We start from the raw sequence: 16,277 nt of genomic DNA on the forward strand, positions 1-16,277 counted from the left end.
TCTACGAATGTGGAGATGATGCGGAATACAAACCTAAGGATTAGATTAGATTAGACCAAGGGTCCATCTAGCCCAGTATCCTGTTTCCACAGTGGCTAATCCAGGTCCCAACGAGAAGCAGTAGATTAGCCAGCCTGCTGCTGAAGAAATTTCTTCCCTTGCACATCATCCCTTGGAAAATCATCCCATGGTCCACCCTCGATGACACCATCCACGTAGCCACACATTCTTCAACCAGTGCCACCCACTTTGTGGTCAAGACTCATTAACAGTGGCAATCATGGAATTTTGGTTATGATGGGAGATGCAGGTTAGAAACTGAAATTAGTGTCAAGAAGGTGGGTTTTATGATGGGATTTGAATGTGGCCAGGGAGGGTGCCCGATGCATTGATCTACGAAGGGCTTTTGGTGAAGCAAGCATCTGGCAATGGACAAGAAGATTTATTTGACCAGTGGGTAACGGCAAGCTGCTGAGACACGGCACTTGCACACTGGAACAAGAAGCTTCAATAGGATACAGAAGTGGATTGGGAGTTGAGAAGTATTTAAAGTAGCTGGTTTTTAAAAAGGTTTGGACTAGTTCCTGGAGGAAAAGTCCATAGTCTGATATCGAGACAGATGTTGGAGAAGGCACAGCTTGTCCTGGTATCAGTAGCATGGACTCTTGATACTATTTGGGGTTTTGCCAGGAACTTGAAAACTGGATCGGCCACCATGAAGATGGGATACTGGGCTAGATGGACCATTGGGCTGACCCAGAAATGCTATTCTCTTGTTCTAACAAAGAAGACAGTTGCACAGTAGATTTTTGAGTGGATTGAAGTGACAAGAGATGGTCTTGACCGGAGTCCTGCAAAAAGTTGTCGAAATCTAAACGAGAGGTGACAAAGGAGTGGATAAGGATTCTTGTGATGTGCTCAGAGAGGAAGGGCTAGATAAAAGTTGTTTTAATTGACACTCCACAAAGTATCCTGGATGTGCAAAATTTACAGTACTTGGGTAAGTTACAGGAATGTATTGAAAAAAAATAGAAATAAAATGATTGGAGATCCTTTGTTTCCGTAAACTGAAGGCGTTCCACTCCCTTCTAAGAATGAGTCATTTCTGGTCTCTAGTTTAGAGATGGGAACAAGTATTTTGAAATTGACCTGCATCAACTTTGATATGTGGCTTCTGGAGGATCAGAACCCGATTGACAGTTTCCTGGAAACTTGTTCTCCAACTTGCTATCCTCCATCACACCTTTTCTGGTTCAAAACGAAAGGATTGGAATATATCTGTGGATCTGAGCACCCTCAGCTCGATCTGTCTCACCTTTTTAAACTGGGCCGAACAGCCCTCTGAGAAGGGACTGGGAACTGAAGGATGTAGGCAGCAAAGTGAGGGAAGTGACACAGGAAAAGAAGAACGAATCAGGGGAGGGAAGAGGCTTTGGACCTGCGGAAGGCAATTGGTTGAAATGGTGAAAGCAAACAATAAGTGTTATTATGGCAGTCATTAGGAATTACAATGAAAGGGATAGTTTAACCTCCCCTAAATGCCTTCTATATCAGTCGTAGTTACAGCCTTCAGAAGTGCCACCAAATGTTCAATAGACTTTCATAACAGTTGGCTTTATGCACCCTGTCGTCATCGGGCCACTAATTTAATGGTATGAAATCTTCAATAAGTTAGATAAAACAGTCAGCTCAACTAAGTGATAAAGTAAATGGTACTTAGCTTGGGTGGTAGGCCAAGAGGGATAACGTCGCCAACATGTTTCACTCTCAGGGCACAATCCCTCAATTTAAATCGTTACTCACGACGTGATCTAAAGATCATTAGGAATTACGCACACATCTGCTCTACAGCCTACTCTATAACCCCCTTGCCTAATTTTCATAGTGTGCAACTCCACAGAGCCAGGGGTGTTTAGGCGTGGCGTTAGTTAGACGTGAAATGCGTGCTATGCTTAGGGTTACTAGATTTTCCGTTTGGAAAATCCGGACCCTTAGACCCGCCCAGTTCCACTCATTCCTGCCCAGCCCCGCCCCCCTCTGCCCAGCGCAATGTGGAGGAAAGCTTTTCAAAACCCGGACAAAAAGCTGGGTTTTGAAAAGCCATCCGGACCCCCAGACATGTCCTCAAAAGGAGGACATGTCCTCAGTCCAGGGAAATCCAGACATCTGGTAACCCTAGCTATGCTAGTCGTTTATAGTTTATTATTTATATTCCCCTTTTAAACAAGGCGGATTACAACCAAACATACAAAATTAAAAAATTAACCTGAATCAACTTTGTACCGGGCCATGGTGCGCCCTCACCTGGAGTACTGCGTGCAGTACTTTTCGCCATACATGAAGGACATGGTACTACTCGAAAGGATCCAGAGTACAGTGACTAAGATGGTTAAGGGACTGGAGTAGTTGCCGTACAGCGAGAGATTGGAGAAATTGGGCCTCTTCTCCCTTGAAAAGAGGAGACTGAGAGGGGACATAATAGACTTAGTAGATAACGACAGGTTGTTCACCCTCTCCAAGGTAGAGAGAATGAGAGGGCACTCTCTAAAGTTAAAAGGGGATAGATTACAAACGTAAGGGAGTTCTTCTTCACCTAGAGAGTGGTGGAAAACTGGAACGCTCTTCTGGAGTCTGTCGTAGGGGAAAACACCCTCCAGGGATTCAAGACAAAGTTAGACAAGTTCCTGCTGAACCGGAACATACGCCGGTAAGGCTATTCTCAGTTAGGGCACTGGTCTGATCCAGCAGCGGCAATTCTTATGTTCTATGGTATTCTATAAAAGCCATTCTATATGGGAAAAAATTGTGCACAAACACAAGAAAGTGTAACGGTCTGCATATAAACATCTGTACATCTGGCACCCATTAGCAATGGAATCGATATTTTGCAGAGAGACTGCACTGGAGCGTGGGCTGGATTCTGGAAATGGCGCCTTTATTGGCAGCCACCTACAAAAGCGGTGTTGTTTGTGTGCCAATGACACTACGGCACCGTTTGCAGAATTGCAGCTACATCAAAAGTAGGCGCCGGAAATGCAGGCCAGGGTTTTACAGGTCCACATTTACGGTGCCTACCTGTGATGAGAATCGCATCTTCAGAGGCATCCATGTCCATTTCTGGTGCAAACCACGCCTACTTTTGATTTAGGCCCCTCTATAAACGGGTCTTGGACAGCATTCCTTCTAGGTGCCTACTTTGCGGGGGGGGGGGGGGGGGGTTTAAATGACATGGTCAATTACCAGGCCATTTATCACCAGTTAAACCAATTAGGTTAGGCAGCCTGCGTGGTTTTGAGAATCAGGTCCCAAGGCCCTTACAAGTGGGAAAACTAGCTACATCTCGATGGATACATTCAGATGCAAATGGAAGACCTTCCTAGTCAGTCATGAACATCCACCTTCCAGGCCTGAGTAACTCTTTCCCCTTCATTTTACCTCAATGCATTTCTACTTATCCTTACCCATGGGGCCCCTTGTTACCATTTGTCTTTGTCGTCATTGATATTTTAACTTTGAATGTCCTCCTTTTCTTTCTCTTTTGCAAAATGTAGTATTGTAAACCGTCTAGATCAGTGTTCTTCAACCTTTTGACACCTATGGACCGGCGGAAATAAAATAATTATTTTGTGGACCGGCACCGGTCCGCGGACCGGCAGTTGAAGAACACTGGGCTAAGTCATGCCCATCTCCACCCAATCTCCGCCCCAGACCCCGCCCCCATAAAGCACAGTTACTTACCGTAACAGGTGTTATCCAGGGACAGCAGGCAGCTATTCTCACATATGGGTGACGTCATTGACGGAGCCCGGATGCGGAAGCCTCGCAAGCAGACTTGCTTGAAGAAACTAGAAGTTTTGAGTCGACCGCACCGTGCATGTTTCTACAAGCAAGTCTGCTTGCGAGGCTTCCGCATCCGGACTCCGTCAATGACGTCACCCATATGTGAGAATAGCTGCCTGCTTGCCCTGAGATAATAGTACTAATTGTAGCACCATTTTTTCCATTCATTTGTCATATACACACACACACACACAATATAATCGTAGTAACAACGCATAATGTTTAACCACAAAATTAAACTACACAAAGCACACTGTATGCTTTTCAACATTCATTCCTACCAGAACACAGATAACCCCATGCAAATGCAGGACCAAAAATTAAAAGTAATAATATATAGAAAGGAAACCCTAAGATGCAAGACTCTGCAAGCAGTACAACCCCAAGGGAAAAGAAACAAATGCATTTCTTCTTGAACAGACAAATCAATCATTAAATAAAAGCATTCCCCCTACCGTTGTTGTCTCTCTCCCTCCATGCTGTGCCTTGCCTTCTGGCCTGCTCCCTCCCCCCCCCAGTGTTATCTTTGGGCCAGTCAAAGGTGCGATCAACGCAGCATCTTTGGGCCGACTCCCCGAGTGTTGCATTGCGACGTCACAAAGAAGGCTTCCGGTTCAGGCACAGGCCGCGCGTAGGAGCCTTTTCCCACGGCTTTGTGCACTGCCGCACTCAGGAAGCCAGCCCAAAGACGCCGTGTTGATCGCACCGTGGACCGGTGGCTGAAGAACGCTGTCTTGGGCTCAATGGACAGGACGGCCCTGTGGACCGTCAGAAATTTTCTGCGGACTGGCACCGCTCCACAGACAAGCAGTTGAAGAACACTGGTTTAGATAAGCTTTGATAGACGGTATATCAAATATGTAATCATCTTGGAAACATGAGTAAGACAGAGATAGGAAGTGTCATGGGCAGGTCAACAATACAAATGTGGATTCACCATTTCACAGAGGGAATCCATGTGTGTATTGCAAACAGTGGCGTAGTTTTGGGGGGGGGAGTGCGGGGGCGGTCCACCCATGGCGCCATCTTGGTAGGGGTGTGGCACCCATTCTCCTCTGCGCGCACAAAATGTTCCTGGCATGAGGAGCAACCCCCAATCTGCTGTCGCGCCTGTCTGGCCTCTTCTTCTGATTTAACTTCCTGGACCCACACCTAGGAAATGAAATCAGAGGAAGAGCCCATGCAGGCGTGACAGCAGATTGGGGGTTGCTGGCTCGTGCCAGGAATGTTACAGAGGTATGGCGGAAGGGAAGCATCGCGCATGCGCAGTAGTAGAGAGGTGGGGTGGGCAGAGGGTGAGGGAGGGGGGGGCCACTCACCCTCCCTACACCACTGACTGCAAAAACATTTACTGCTCCCCTTTCAGTATATATAAGTGTGTGCTGAAAGGAGCAGTATCCCCCTATAGTTCCCCCAACATCTGACCCACCTCTGACCTTCCAACGGTAACCTCCTTTGCAGCACACCCCCCCAAGAAGCTTCACAACTTTTCCTGAGGCAACCTCCTTACAACCTCACACCACTTTAGAGGCACAAGAACCCATTTGGAAGTCCCTGTGGTAGCACCAATCTCCACACACCTAACTTCCAAGACATAACTCCCCCCCCCTCAATGTGGCACGGGCTTCCCTCTAGGCAAATACTCCAAACAACCCTCCCCCTTTGCAGTGCCTCTCTGGCAGAGTCGACTGCTCCCTATCCCACTATCCCTGTCCAACCTTACTTGGGGTCCCTGATGCTTAATGGGGGAGGAGTAATGCTCTTGCACTGTTGCGACAATGATCACAGGGTTCAAAATGGCTGCTGAGATGTCTAACAGCAATATCTTGGTATTACTGCTAGGGGTCATAGTCTACAGTCTAATAAATAACTCTAATATCTAACACTAAAAAAGGATGAATAGAGGAGAGAAAGGGATTTGGATGAAGGAATTCAAGAAATGACCTTCAAAATTCTTGTATATGGTTCAAATACTTTAATTAGTGATCATTTTCCTCATTTAAAAGAGCTGCATCTTGAAACCCATTACAGGAGGGAGGGTAGCTCTGTGTGTTAAACTATTTACTCAGGGCAGAGAGTGGAAGAAATGGTACTAACTGATTTGTCTGTCGTCCTTCCTGTCAGGATTGCTCTCGACTTGGCTTTGGTCAGGGGGAAGGACTTGAGATACGAGTCATACAAGTGCTTGGCTAGAACTCGGAGATCAGCGTTCTCGGGACTCAGGTGGTCGATGTCACTGCAGATCTCTGCCAAGAGCTTCTCCTTCTCAGCTTGTGGCATCCGACCAAATCTGATGGCTAAAGACAACAAGAAGAGAAACCCTGATGTTAGTGGAGTCTTCATTTGCATATCTGTATCACGTTGGCTCCTTTGAATGCTTTTTGGGTTTCATTATGACAGTCCTACGGACAGTAAAGAGTCCCGAACCCTATCATAATGCACAATCTGATGTTAGACACTAGAAAAAGATTAGACAGGCATGGAAAAGGAAATCTTAGGGTGCACACACAGACTGCTGCAATGCACTGGGTTGAGATCTTGCTCAGAGCTATTCTTTTTTTTTTAAAACAAGATGATCATAGCATTTGCTTGAGATACCGAGTTTCATGTCTTATATTAATTTGGGGACCAAAAAAGGCATTAGGGCTTATTTTCGGGGGACGTCTTATTTTTTTTTCATGTACAGCAATCATCTCTCCCCTACCTCTCCTCCACCCCAATTCTTCCTCTTTCCTTTCTCCCCCTCCCCCGCCATGTGCAGCACAACCCCATGACCCTCCCTCCGTGAGACTGACATGCCTCTGCTCCAAGGCCTCATAAAGCAGCAGGGGTGGGAGTTGCTGAAACAACGAGCCCAGGCAGCACTAGTGTCAGGGAGTGTTGGGGACACATGGCCTCCAACCATTAAACACCCAAACTGTTTGGTAGAGTTCTGCCAGCCTGAACAGTTTGTAAGCATTCAGGATCTTGCAATCCTCTTTAATTGTAACATATTTGTTTAAGGGTGGCTTTTTTCCCCCCTTTTGCAAAACTATTGTTCAATTTTCATTTGGCTAAAGCAGGGCTAGGCTTCCAGGATTATAAGGGAATTCATTTTAGGAAAAACACAGCGAGGTCGGCAGTCTTCTGTGTGCTTGCCTTCTCAAAAATGTTTTTGGAGAAACCAGTAGAGAAAGATCAGATGAAGTCTTACTTGGCTAGGCTGTCTCTCCCCAAGATTTGGCATGGCATCCTCTTTTCTGGGTTTTGGCCAGGTACCAGTGACCTGGATTGGCCACCGTGAGAAGGGGCTACTGGGCTTGATGGACCATTGGTCCGACCCAGTAAAGCTATTCTTATGTTGGGAGTTAAGTACCAACATTTACATATACAAAACCTCTTCCAGAAAAGAGGATGATTTTTTAGTACACAGGATATGCGTTTAGACTCAACATGTGATCACACACATATAAATGGGGCCTAAGCTAATGTCCTGAAGCATTTTCCCCTGTCTGTCCCGGTGAGGTCACAGTCTCTGGGTCAATGGGGAGGTTAAGTGACTTGCCCAGGATCACAAAGATCAGCGTGGATTTGAACCCACAACCTCAGGGAGCTCAGGCTGTAGCTTTAACCACTGCGCCAACCTGGATGTAATGTCTGACATATCATCACTTCCTGTCTACACTGATCTAATCAATATCACCACCAATCAGGCGGCTAATCTTCACTGTGCCAGAGGGGGTTCATTTGCTCCCCTGATGCATCGCTTCTTCTTATGCCGAACCTCGTGCACCATCGCTCTCGCTGTCTGAGTTCTTTTGTAATTGCATTCACTGAAAAAGGAAGCCCTAGAGGGACCAATCAATCCTTGTGAGTGCGAGTATCTTACTAAAGAAGAAAACAAAAAATCTATTGAAACTCGTAACATTCTACGTATAGGCTTTTCCCTGAAAATGTTCCGTCAGTCAGCAATGCATGAATTATTGCCAATTAGATTTTGGTTTTCAGGGGGTGGGATTGGGGTAATACAAGCTCCAAGGACAATTGAGATAAAGTTGAAGTTCTAGGTCTCCTGCACTCATCTTTTCCATGACTACTTTGCGTTGAACTTAGTTCAAGGGAGATGACATATGAAACTGTGGCCTATTTCCCCTTCTTTATTCTCCTCGTGCCAGCTCTTAATAGCACCAAGTAAAAAATAATATTTAAATGCTGATTTTTCTTGTAGCTCCCGCCTGTCCTTCCCTTGTACCAAGCTGTGCTACCAAGCCTCCTTCCCTCACATGTCGCCTATTTTCAGCCCCAGCTCCAAAACAATTTTACTCCCCCCCAGCCCTTCTCCCCCGGCCCAGTAGCACCTCTTCCCTGTTCCCCCTGTCTCTCTTCCTTGCTCCTCCGGTCCAATAGCACCTCTTCCTTGCTCTCCCAGCCCAGAAGCACCTCTTCTCTTCTCTCCCTGTCCCTCTTCCTTGCTTACCAAACAGGATGAGCTAAATGCTGAGCCACTTAGCTTGTGCTGCTCGATTAAAGGGTCTGTGTAGGGGGGAGTGAACTTGTGTTTTTAGGTCTAGAACGAATGCTTTTGATTCTGTGAACATTCGTTGCATTTTGAGTAACCAAAACAGAGTGAACCTACAGACAACTATGTTTTCATATGAAAAAATAATAAAATTAATGAAATAAATATATTTTCAGACCATCTTAGCCCCAACTCCCAGTCTACAAATTAATGGTAATTTTTAAGAGCCAAAAGAAATTAAGAAGCTAACCTGCAAAAATAGGACTGAAGCTGTTAAGAAATATAATTAATTCAATATTTTTTTCAAGTCATTAAATATCACATTGGAATGACTATGAAGATAACTTAACACAGATGTGCATTTTTCTCTCACTTTGAGGCTACATTCCCTTCCTAGCCTCATGTCATATGATTAGATTGCAAGAATAATTCAGGGCTTTGGGCATTGGGCGCCTGGGCCAATCAGGCCTAGGCCCCTCCCCGGTGCATCCCACAATGCACCGGGAAGGGGCAGGCCTACCTCATTTCGACAGAGGCGAGCCTGCCGGCCAGTAGGAAGACCCAGCCAGCTGGCCAACTTTTAAGGTTAGTGTGTGTGTGTGTGTGGGGGGGGGTGCTAGCCAGGGGGGGGATCTTTGCGGGGGGGTGGTGTCTTATGACAAGAGGGGTTGGGCACCCTCCTGCAGGCAAACTTCAGGGGGGTGGGGGCGCCTTCCGGCAGGAGAGGTTAGGCACCTTCCTGCCAGTGAACTTCGGGTGGGACTTCCAGCAGGAGGGGTTGGGCACCCTCCTGCCGGCGATCGTTGGGGGCAGGTCAGGGGGTCTTCCGGGCAGGAGGGATTGGGCATCCCTCCTGCTTCATTCGTTTGGGGGGGTATGACTGGTGGCCACAGCTGTGGCCACTATACTTATTGTGGCAGGGAGATCCCTTGCCGTGTTAAGAATAATAGCTGCATCTACATTGTAATCATCTCCCGCTCTACTAGGGAGAAACATACGGCCACCTAGGTTCACCTAAGGCAACTTCCGGGGCAAACCACACCCACTGCTAGCTTTAGGCGAACCTAGGCTCCTGGAGGTGCCTCCAATGTAGGTGGCCTGTCTGGGGAGCTTTCAGATGATCAATCCTCAACGAGGTCTACATCTAGTGGAAATTTAAGTACAGGATCCTCGGCTACAGGAGGACAGCAAGGATCTCAGAGACAGCGTACCTCCTGCACAGTGGGCTTCCAACCCCAAACGGGGGCATATTCGGGGCCGTAAACCAGATCCTAGCGGAGGAATTATCAACTGTAGTGAACATATCGAGGAAGGTATTAAGTGGGGACCAGCAAGCGCTCCTGAATTTGGGACTGGGTTTTGTGTCTATTGTCCAATATGATGGTTTTGAGACACGTTTGGTAGTAAATGAGCATAGGGCATAAGGGCTGATTCTATAAGGGGCGTCTAAACTTCTACGAAGAGAGACTGAACAAATTGCAGCTCTACACTCTCGAGGAACGTAGGGAGAGGGGAGATCGAAACATTTAAGTACCTCACTAGACGTGTCGAAGTGGAAGATGATATTTTCTTTCTCAAGAGACCCTCGGCCACAAGAGGGCACCCGCTCAAACTCAGGGGCGGAAAATTTCATGGCGACACCAGAAAGTATTTCTTCACAGAGAGAGTGGTTGATCATTGGAACAAGCTTCCAGTGCAGGTGATCGAGGCAGACAGCGTGCCAGACTTTAAGAATAAATGGGATACCCATGTGGGATCCCTATGAGGGTCAAGATAAGGAAATTGGGTCATTAGGGCATAGACAGGGGGTGGGTAAGCAGAGTGGGCAGACTTGATGGGCTGTAGCCTTTTTCTGCCGTCATCTTCTATGTTTCTATGACTTAGGCGCTGCTAAGCGTGATTCTCCAAAAAAACGTAGGCACCTGAAATTTAGGCCTTGAAAACCCTGGCCTACACTTCAGGCACCTAAGTTTTTACATTTCTTTAGTATCATGTCTATATTGAATCCACTTTAAACCAGAAGGAAAAGACCCAACACCATATTTCACATCCCCTTGTTGAGAAACAGTAGGTTGCAAAAGAAATTTCTCTAAATGTGCAGGATCTACATATGAAAACCTAAGAATTAGTTCCATACGTTACAAAGGAACTTCAAGAGGAAAGAAGCTCCATCCTATCGCTAAACCCTAGGTTTCAGATCAAGGAATGCTTTATACCTTAATCTGAAATGTAGATCTGGAAATACCAGGGGGGGAAAGGGTTATTTTACCATAAATGTTAACACAGGTCCCATTTTCTGTAATGAAACCTAGTTACTAATAACTGCGATTAACAGTAAAATAATACATCTTAACGGTAGCCCACATTGATAATTTCCCCCCCTTAATTAAAGAAAAAAAAAATTAATGTCTCTAGAAATTGAAATGCTGAGCAAGATAGAGGAACTTAAGCCACTGTGACATCACTGACGGACTGAAGCATTATGACATCACAATATCAGCTCTGGTTATCAGACTGAAAGGGAAAGTTATCAACGCGGGCTACCGTTACGATGACTTATTTTACACAATCAAAGGGAAGGAGAATTGGATACTGCCTTTTTGTTGCTCTAGCATTTAAAAGGGGTGGGCACTGGAGGATTTGGTGACTTGCCCAAGGGTCACAAGAAGCAGCACTTGGATTTGATCTCACAGACTGTGGGGACCAGTGAGCCACAGCCCTACCTAAGAACTGGAGTTAACATTCAAATACACTTATATAACAGTAATCCATGTTGAAAACTTCTCCCCTAAGGTCTTACTGCATAAAATAGGGCCTACCCTAAAATAGAATGAGTTACTGGTAAAATGACACATCTTAACATTGATGACTTCTCCTCTAAATGTCTTATGATTAATATGCCAACCTTCTGCTGCTCTCTTTTGCAACATCCACCATACAAACAGGATGCTTTTGCAAGATTTTGTGCATTTTTAGGAGTGCGGCCAACACATTTTTTTCTGGGATGAGATATTGCGAGTTGATGTGGCAAATTATACCAGCCTTAGTCAGACTTGGCAGGACTATTTTCAATTCTCAAATGTGCCTGACAATGAGAAGACATGGAAATGTTTTTCTTGACAATGTTTTTCTAAAGCTACCCAGAAGTTTACATGGCAAAAACAAAGAGAAAGTGCTCCAATCGGGATGCCTGTTTGTAGAATCAGCCCCTTCGGGTCTAATGCACAGAATCCCTATGAACATCGGAGCAATTACTCCCGCTGTTGGCACTAAAACCCGTACTAAGCATTAGTAAAAGAGGGGGTTGATTACTTTGTAATCTTGTAATTGCTTGGCTTTTTCTTTTAAGGCACATGTGCAACTTTGTTTATTCTATGCTGTTATTTTAATAATCTGCTAGGTTTTGTTTTAATTATGGATGTATCGTTGTTATTCGCATAGATGGTCGATATGCGGGCTACACATGTTTCAAATAAAGAAACTAACGAGGAAGAGTCAACTGGTTCGATCGATTTCTTATCAGGCAGTTCAGACGTGGAACAGTCTTCCTTTAGAAATAAGAAGCCTGAATTCATATATTATTTTTCATAAACCTACTTTTTTGACAAATGTTATTCTTGATATTTTATCCTTGTGCAATAATTTTTAAGTATATGTGCTCCATTTAGGAAGGCAATTCACGAAGCACGATATGCTGTTGACATAAGTGCTAGAGACTCTTATCACAAGAATTTTGCAATAGACACAAAACGGGAAAAGCAAACTGATCTTTAAAAGAAAGTCATGGCATTTTAATTAGTTTACATTTCTTTTAGCAATGGTCCAAGTTATCAACTAATTGGGACATGAAAAGAATACACAATGCAATGAAATTGCCAAATCTCAAGCATGGTATTATTAGGCATTATTCTGCCTTTTACCACTTTAAAAGGACAGCGTTTAAAAACCTGAAAAACCCTAGAAGGATAGGCAATGTCAATAGCCGGCAGAAAGACAAGAAAAACACCATTCCAACAAATGGGATGCTTGCTACCGGGCTAACCAAATAAACAGGTTTGTCCCAGTCAGCAGCGATCACATTTGCAGTGAAGAAAGAACATTAATAAACCCAAAGAGTGTGCAAGGGGGTGCAGGCCGCGTGAGCACAAATTATGGTTAAATGTATTTATTGAATGAAAAAGTGCAATACAATATGCCAAACAAAAACAACAGTTTTCTTTTATATACGCACCAGATATATCCCGCCTCCTCCCCAATCAAACAATATTGAGCACATAAAGAAAAAAGAAAATATTTAGTTGCAAATGTTCAATAATTTGCTGCGAGAATGGAGAGTGAGATCCATCCAAAAATGTTCCCAAATAGAGCAAAAACGACATCCTTCCACAGTGTCCAGATCCCCAAACTGCCGACGCTCCAAAGAGGCATAGACGATCATCAAAGACCTCCACTGACTATAAGTCAGCTGGTTATTACACAACCAGTTATGAGCACAAATTATTATACCTAGTATTATTTAACCCAGAGAAGAGCGACTAAAATGGTTAAGGGACTGGAGGAGTTGACGTACAGTGAGAGATTAGAGAAACTGGGCCTCTTCTTCCTTGAAAAGAGGAGACTGAGAGGGGACATGATAATAAACAGTAGATAAAGACAGGTTGTTCACCCTCTCCAAGGTAGGGAGAACGAGAGGGCACTTTCTAAAGTTGAAAGGGGACAGATTCCATACAAACGTAAGGAAGTTCTTCTTCACCCAGAGAGTGGTGGAAAACTGGAACGCTCTTACGGAGTCTGTTATAAGGGAAAACAAGCTCCAGGGATTCAAGACAAGGTTGGACAAGTTCCTGCTGAACTGGAACGTACTCAGGTAGGGCTAGACTCAGTTATTGCACTGGTCTTTGACATGGGGGCCGCCGCACGATGGACCACTGGTCTGACCCAGCAGCGGCAATTCTTATGTTCACTTCCCCCCCTAAAAAGAACAGTCTTTGGACATCTCCACAATATGAAACAGGCAACCTTTACCACCACAGGCCCTCTTGAAATTTCTTCTAGAGAAGTTACGGTACTAGCTATATTAAGCCACACTGGGATAAGACATCATTACTAAACTATTATAAGTCCATTCTCTTATATACTTAATGAAATGACAGATTTCCAAGCTTTGTTTTTAATAAACTCCACTGATCTGTGAAATTACAATGAACTCTCTTTACACAAGGAGCTTGAAGAACAAGATCTGAGAGGGAGAGTATGTGGATACTTTATTTTCAGTATAACTTGGGCTTTCTTTGAAGTAGCTAATTCCATGCAATAAAGCGAGATATGGAGCGATATACGAATAAAAGAGAACTTCAGTGGCTTCTGATGCCATGCTTATGCTTTGTAAAGTGATTGCATGACATCAGTAATAAAGCAATATCTGAGAATTAGAGAGAAAGAAGTTAACCCTTCCGCTGGCAGATGGTGAAACGGCTGCTTTACATAACGTGATGCTGAACGAGAGCAAAAGTGCCAAGTAACAGGCATTTGAAGACGCAGATAAGAACATAAGAACATAAGAAGTTGCCTCCGCTGAGTCAGACCATAGGTCCATCCTGCCCAGCGGTCCGCTCCCGCGGCGGCCCATCAGGCCCATCGCCTGAGTAGTGGTCTATACCTATCTATACCCTTCAATCCCTTTTTCTTCTAGGAATCTATCCAAACCTTCTTTGAAACCATTTAATGTTTTGTTGTCTACAACAGCCTCCGGAAGCGCGTTCCATGTATCCACCACCCTCTGAGTGAAAAAGAACTTCCTAGCGTTTGTTCTAAACCTGTCCCCTTTCAATTTCTCCGAGTGCCCCCTTGTACTTGTGGTGCCCTTTAATTTGAAAAATCTGTCCCTGTCTACTTTTTCTATGCCCTTCAGGATCTTGAAGGTTTCTATCATGTCTCCTCTAAGTCTCCGCTTTTCTAGTGAGAAAAGTCCCAACTGCTTCAATCTGTCGGTATATGGGAGATTTTCCATTCTCTTTATCAGTTTAGTTGCTCTTCTCTGTACTCCCTCAAGTACTGCCATGTCCTTCTTGAGGTACGGCGACCAGTACTGGACACAGTACTCCAGATGCAGCCGCACCATTGCACGATACAGCGGCATGATGACTTCCTTCGTCCTGGTCGTAATACCCTTCTTAATGATACCCAACATTCTGTTTGCTTTCTTTGAGGCTGTGGCGCACTGTGCCGATGCCTTCAGTGTTGCGTCTACCATCACTCCCAGGTCTCTTTCCAGGTTACTGACCCCTAGCGGTGTTCCCCCCATTCTGTATGTGAACATCGGGTTCTTTTTTCCCACGTGCATGACCTTGCATTTCCCTATGTTGAAACTCATTTGCCATTTTTCGGCCCACTTTTCCAGCTGCGTTAGATCCTTTTGGAGATCTTCGCAGTCTTCCCTGGTTTGAGCCCTGCTATATAGTTTGGTGTCATCTGCAAATTTAATGACCTCACACTTGGTTCCTGCCTCTAGGTCGTTTATGTAAATATTGAACAGGAGCGGTCCTAGCACCGACCCTTGTGGAACTCCGCTCGTGACCCCTTTCCAGCCTGAGTAATGGCCCTTTACTTCAACCCTCTACTTCCTGTTTGCCAGCCAGTTTCTGATCCATCGGTGGACCTCCCCTTGCACCCCATGGTTCCATATCTTCTTAAGCAGTCTCTCGTGTGGTACTTTGTCGAAGGCTTTTTGGAAGTCAAGGTAAATGATGTTTATAGATTCCCCTTTATCCACCTGGTTGTTCACCCCCTCAAAGAAGTACAATAAGTTGGTGAGGCATGACCTGCCCTTGCAGAAGCCATGTTGACTCGGTTTTAGCTGCCCATTTTTTTCGGTGTGTTCACAGATGCTGTCTTTAATTAGTGCCTCCATCATCTTTCCCGGGACTGAGGTCAGGCTCACCGGCCTGTAGTTTCCTGGGTCGCCCCTTGAGCCCTTCTTGAAGATGGGCGTAACATTTGCTATTTTCCAATCCTCCGGGATCTCTCCAGTTTTTAAGGACAGGCTGTATATCTGTCGAAGTGGCTCCGCTATTTCGTTTTTTAGTTCTTTGAGTACCCTTGGGTGAATGCCGTCCGGACCTGGCGATTTGTCGCTCTTTAGTCTGTCTATCTGCCTGAGTACATCTTCTTGGCTTACCTCTAAATTGACCAGATCTCCCATAAGAACCAAATAAAGGGTTAAATAGAAGGATATATTTTTAATAATGATGACAACCATAAAAAGAGCTCCAAGATGTCAAAGACTCTGATTAATCAGTCAGCCGAAGATCAAAAGTCATTTCATATAGCCTCAATGTTTTAAACTGCTTAAAAGGTCATTCGTAAACAGACCCCCAAGCAATATTAATACACATATATCTGTAAATGCCAAAGATCCGCCTAAGTGTATTTCATGGGTAGGCATGCAAACAGGTGGAGTCGGGGTGGAGTGTGGGCGGGACTCATTTCTCTATTTCCTGCACTGAGGCATGAGCATTTATACCAGCTCCCTGACTTCTATGGCTGGCCTAAGTAATCACATCTAACTTCATAGATGCCGATATACTCAGTTAAGTTTACCTTTTATAGGAGCCCGATTTCCTTAAGAACGTAAGTATAGCCTTACTGGGTCAGACCAATGGTCCATCAAGCCCAGTAGCCCGTTCTCACGGTGGCCAATCCAGGTCACTAGTACCTGGCCAAAAACCAAGGAGTAGCAATATTCCATGCCACCAATACAGGGCAAACAGTGGCTTCCCCCATGTCTTTCTCAATAACAGACTATGGACTTTTCCTCCAGGAACTTGTCCAAACCTTCCTTAAAACCAGCTACACTAGCCGCTCTTACCATATCCTCTGGCAACGCGTTCCAGAACTTAACTATTCTCTGAGTGAAAAAAAAATTTCCTCCAATTGGTTT

At 45.0% G+C, this 16,277-nt stretch overlaps 1 protein-coding gene across 4 annotated transcripts in view; it reads right to left on the reverse strand.

Moving 5' to 3' along the window:
• The window catches only part of PPARG (peroxisome proliferator activated receptor gamma), a 161,283-nt gene that overhangs the window by 19,567 nt on the left and 125,439 nt on the right, over nucleotides 1–16,277 (reverse strand). For all 4 annotated transcript variants that reach the window (XM_033926316.1, XM_033926319.1, XM_033926318.1 and 1 more), the window contains one exon: nucleotides 5,938–6,137. In XM_033926316.1, the coding sequence (XP_033782207.1) occupies nucleotides 5,938–6,137 (200 nt within the window). The remainder of the gene's footprint in view (nucleotides 1–5,937; nucleotides 6,138–16,277) is intronic.

Source organism: Geotrypetes seraphini, chromosome 17, assembly GCF_902459505.1.
Source record: "Geotrypetes seraphini chromosome 17, aGeoSer1.1, whole genome shotgun sequence".
NCBI classification, from domain to species: Eukaryota; Metazoa; Chordata; class Amphibia; order Gymnophiona; family Dermophiidae; genus Geotrypetes; species Geotrypetes seraphini.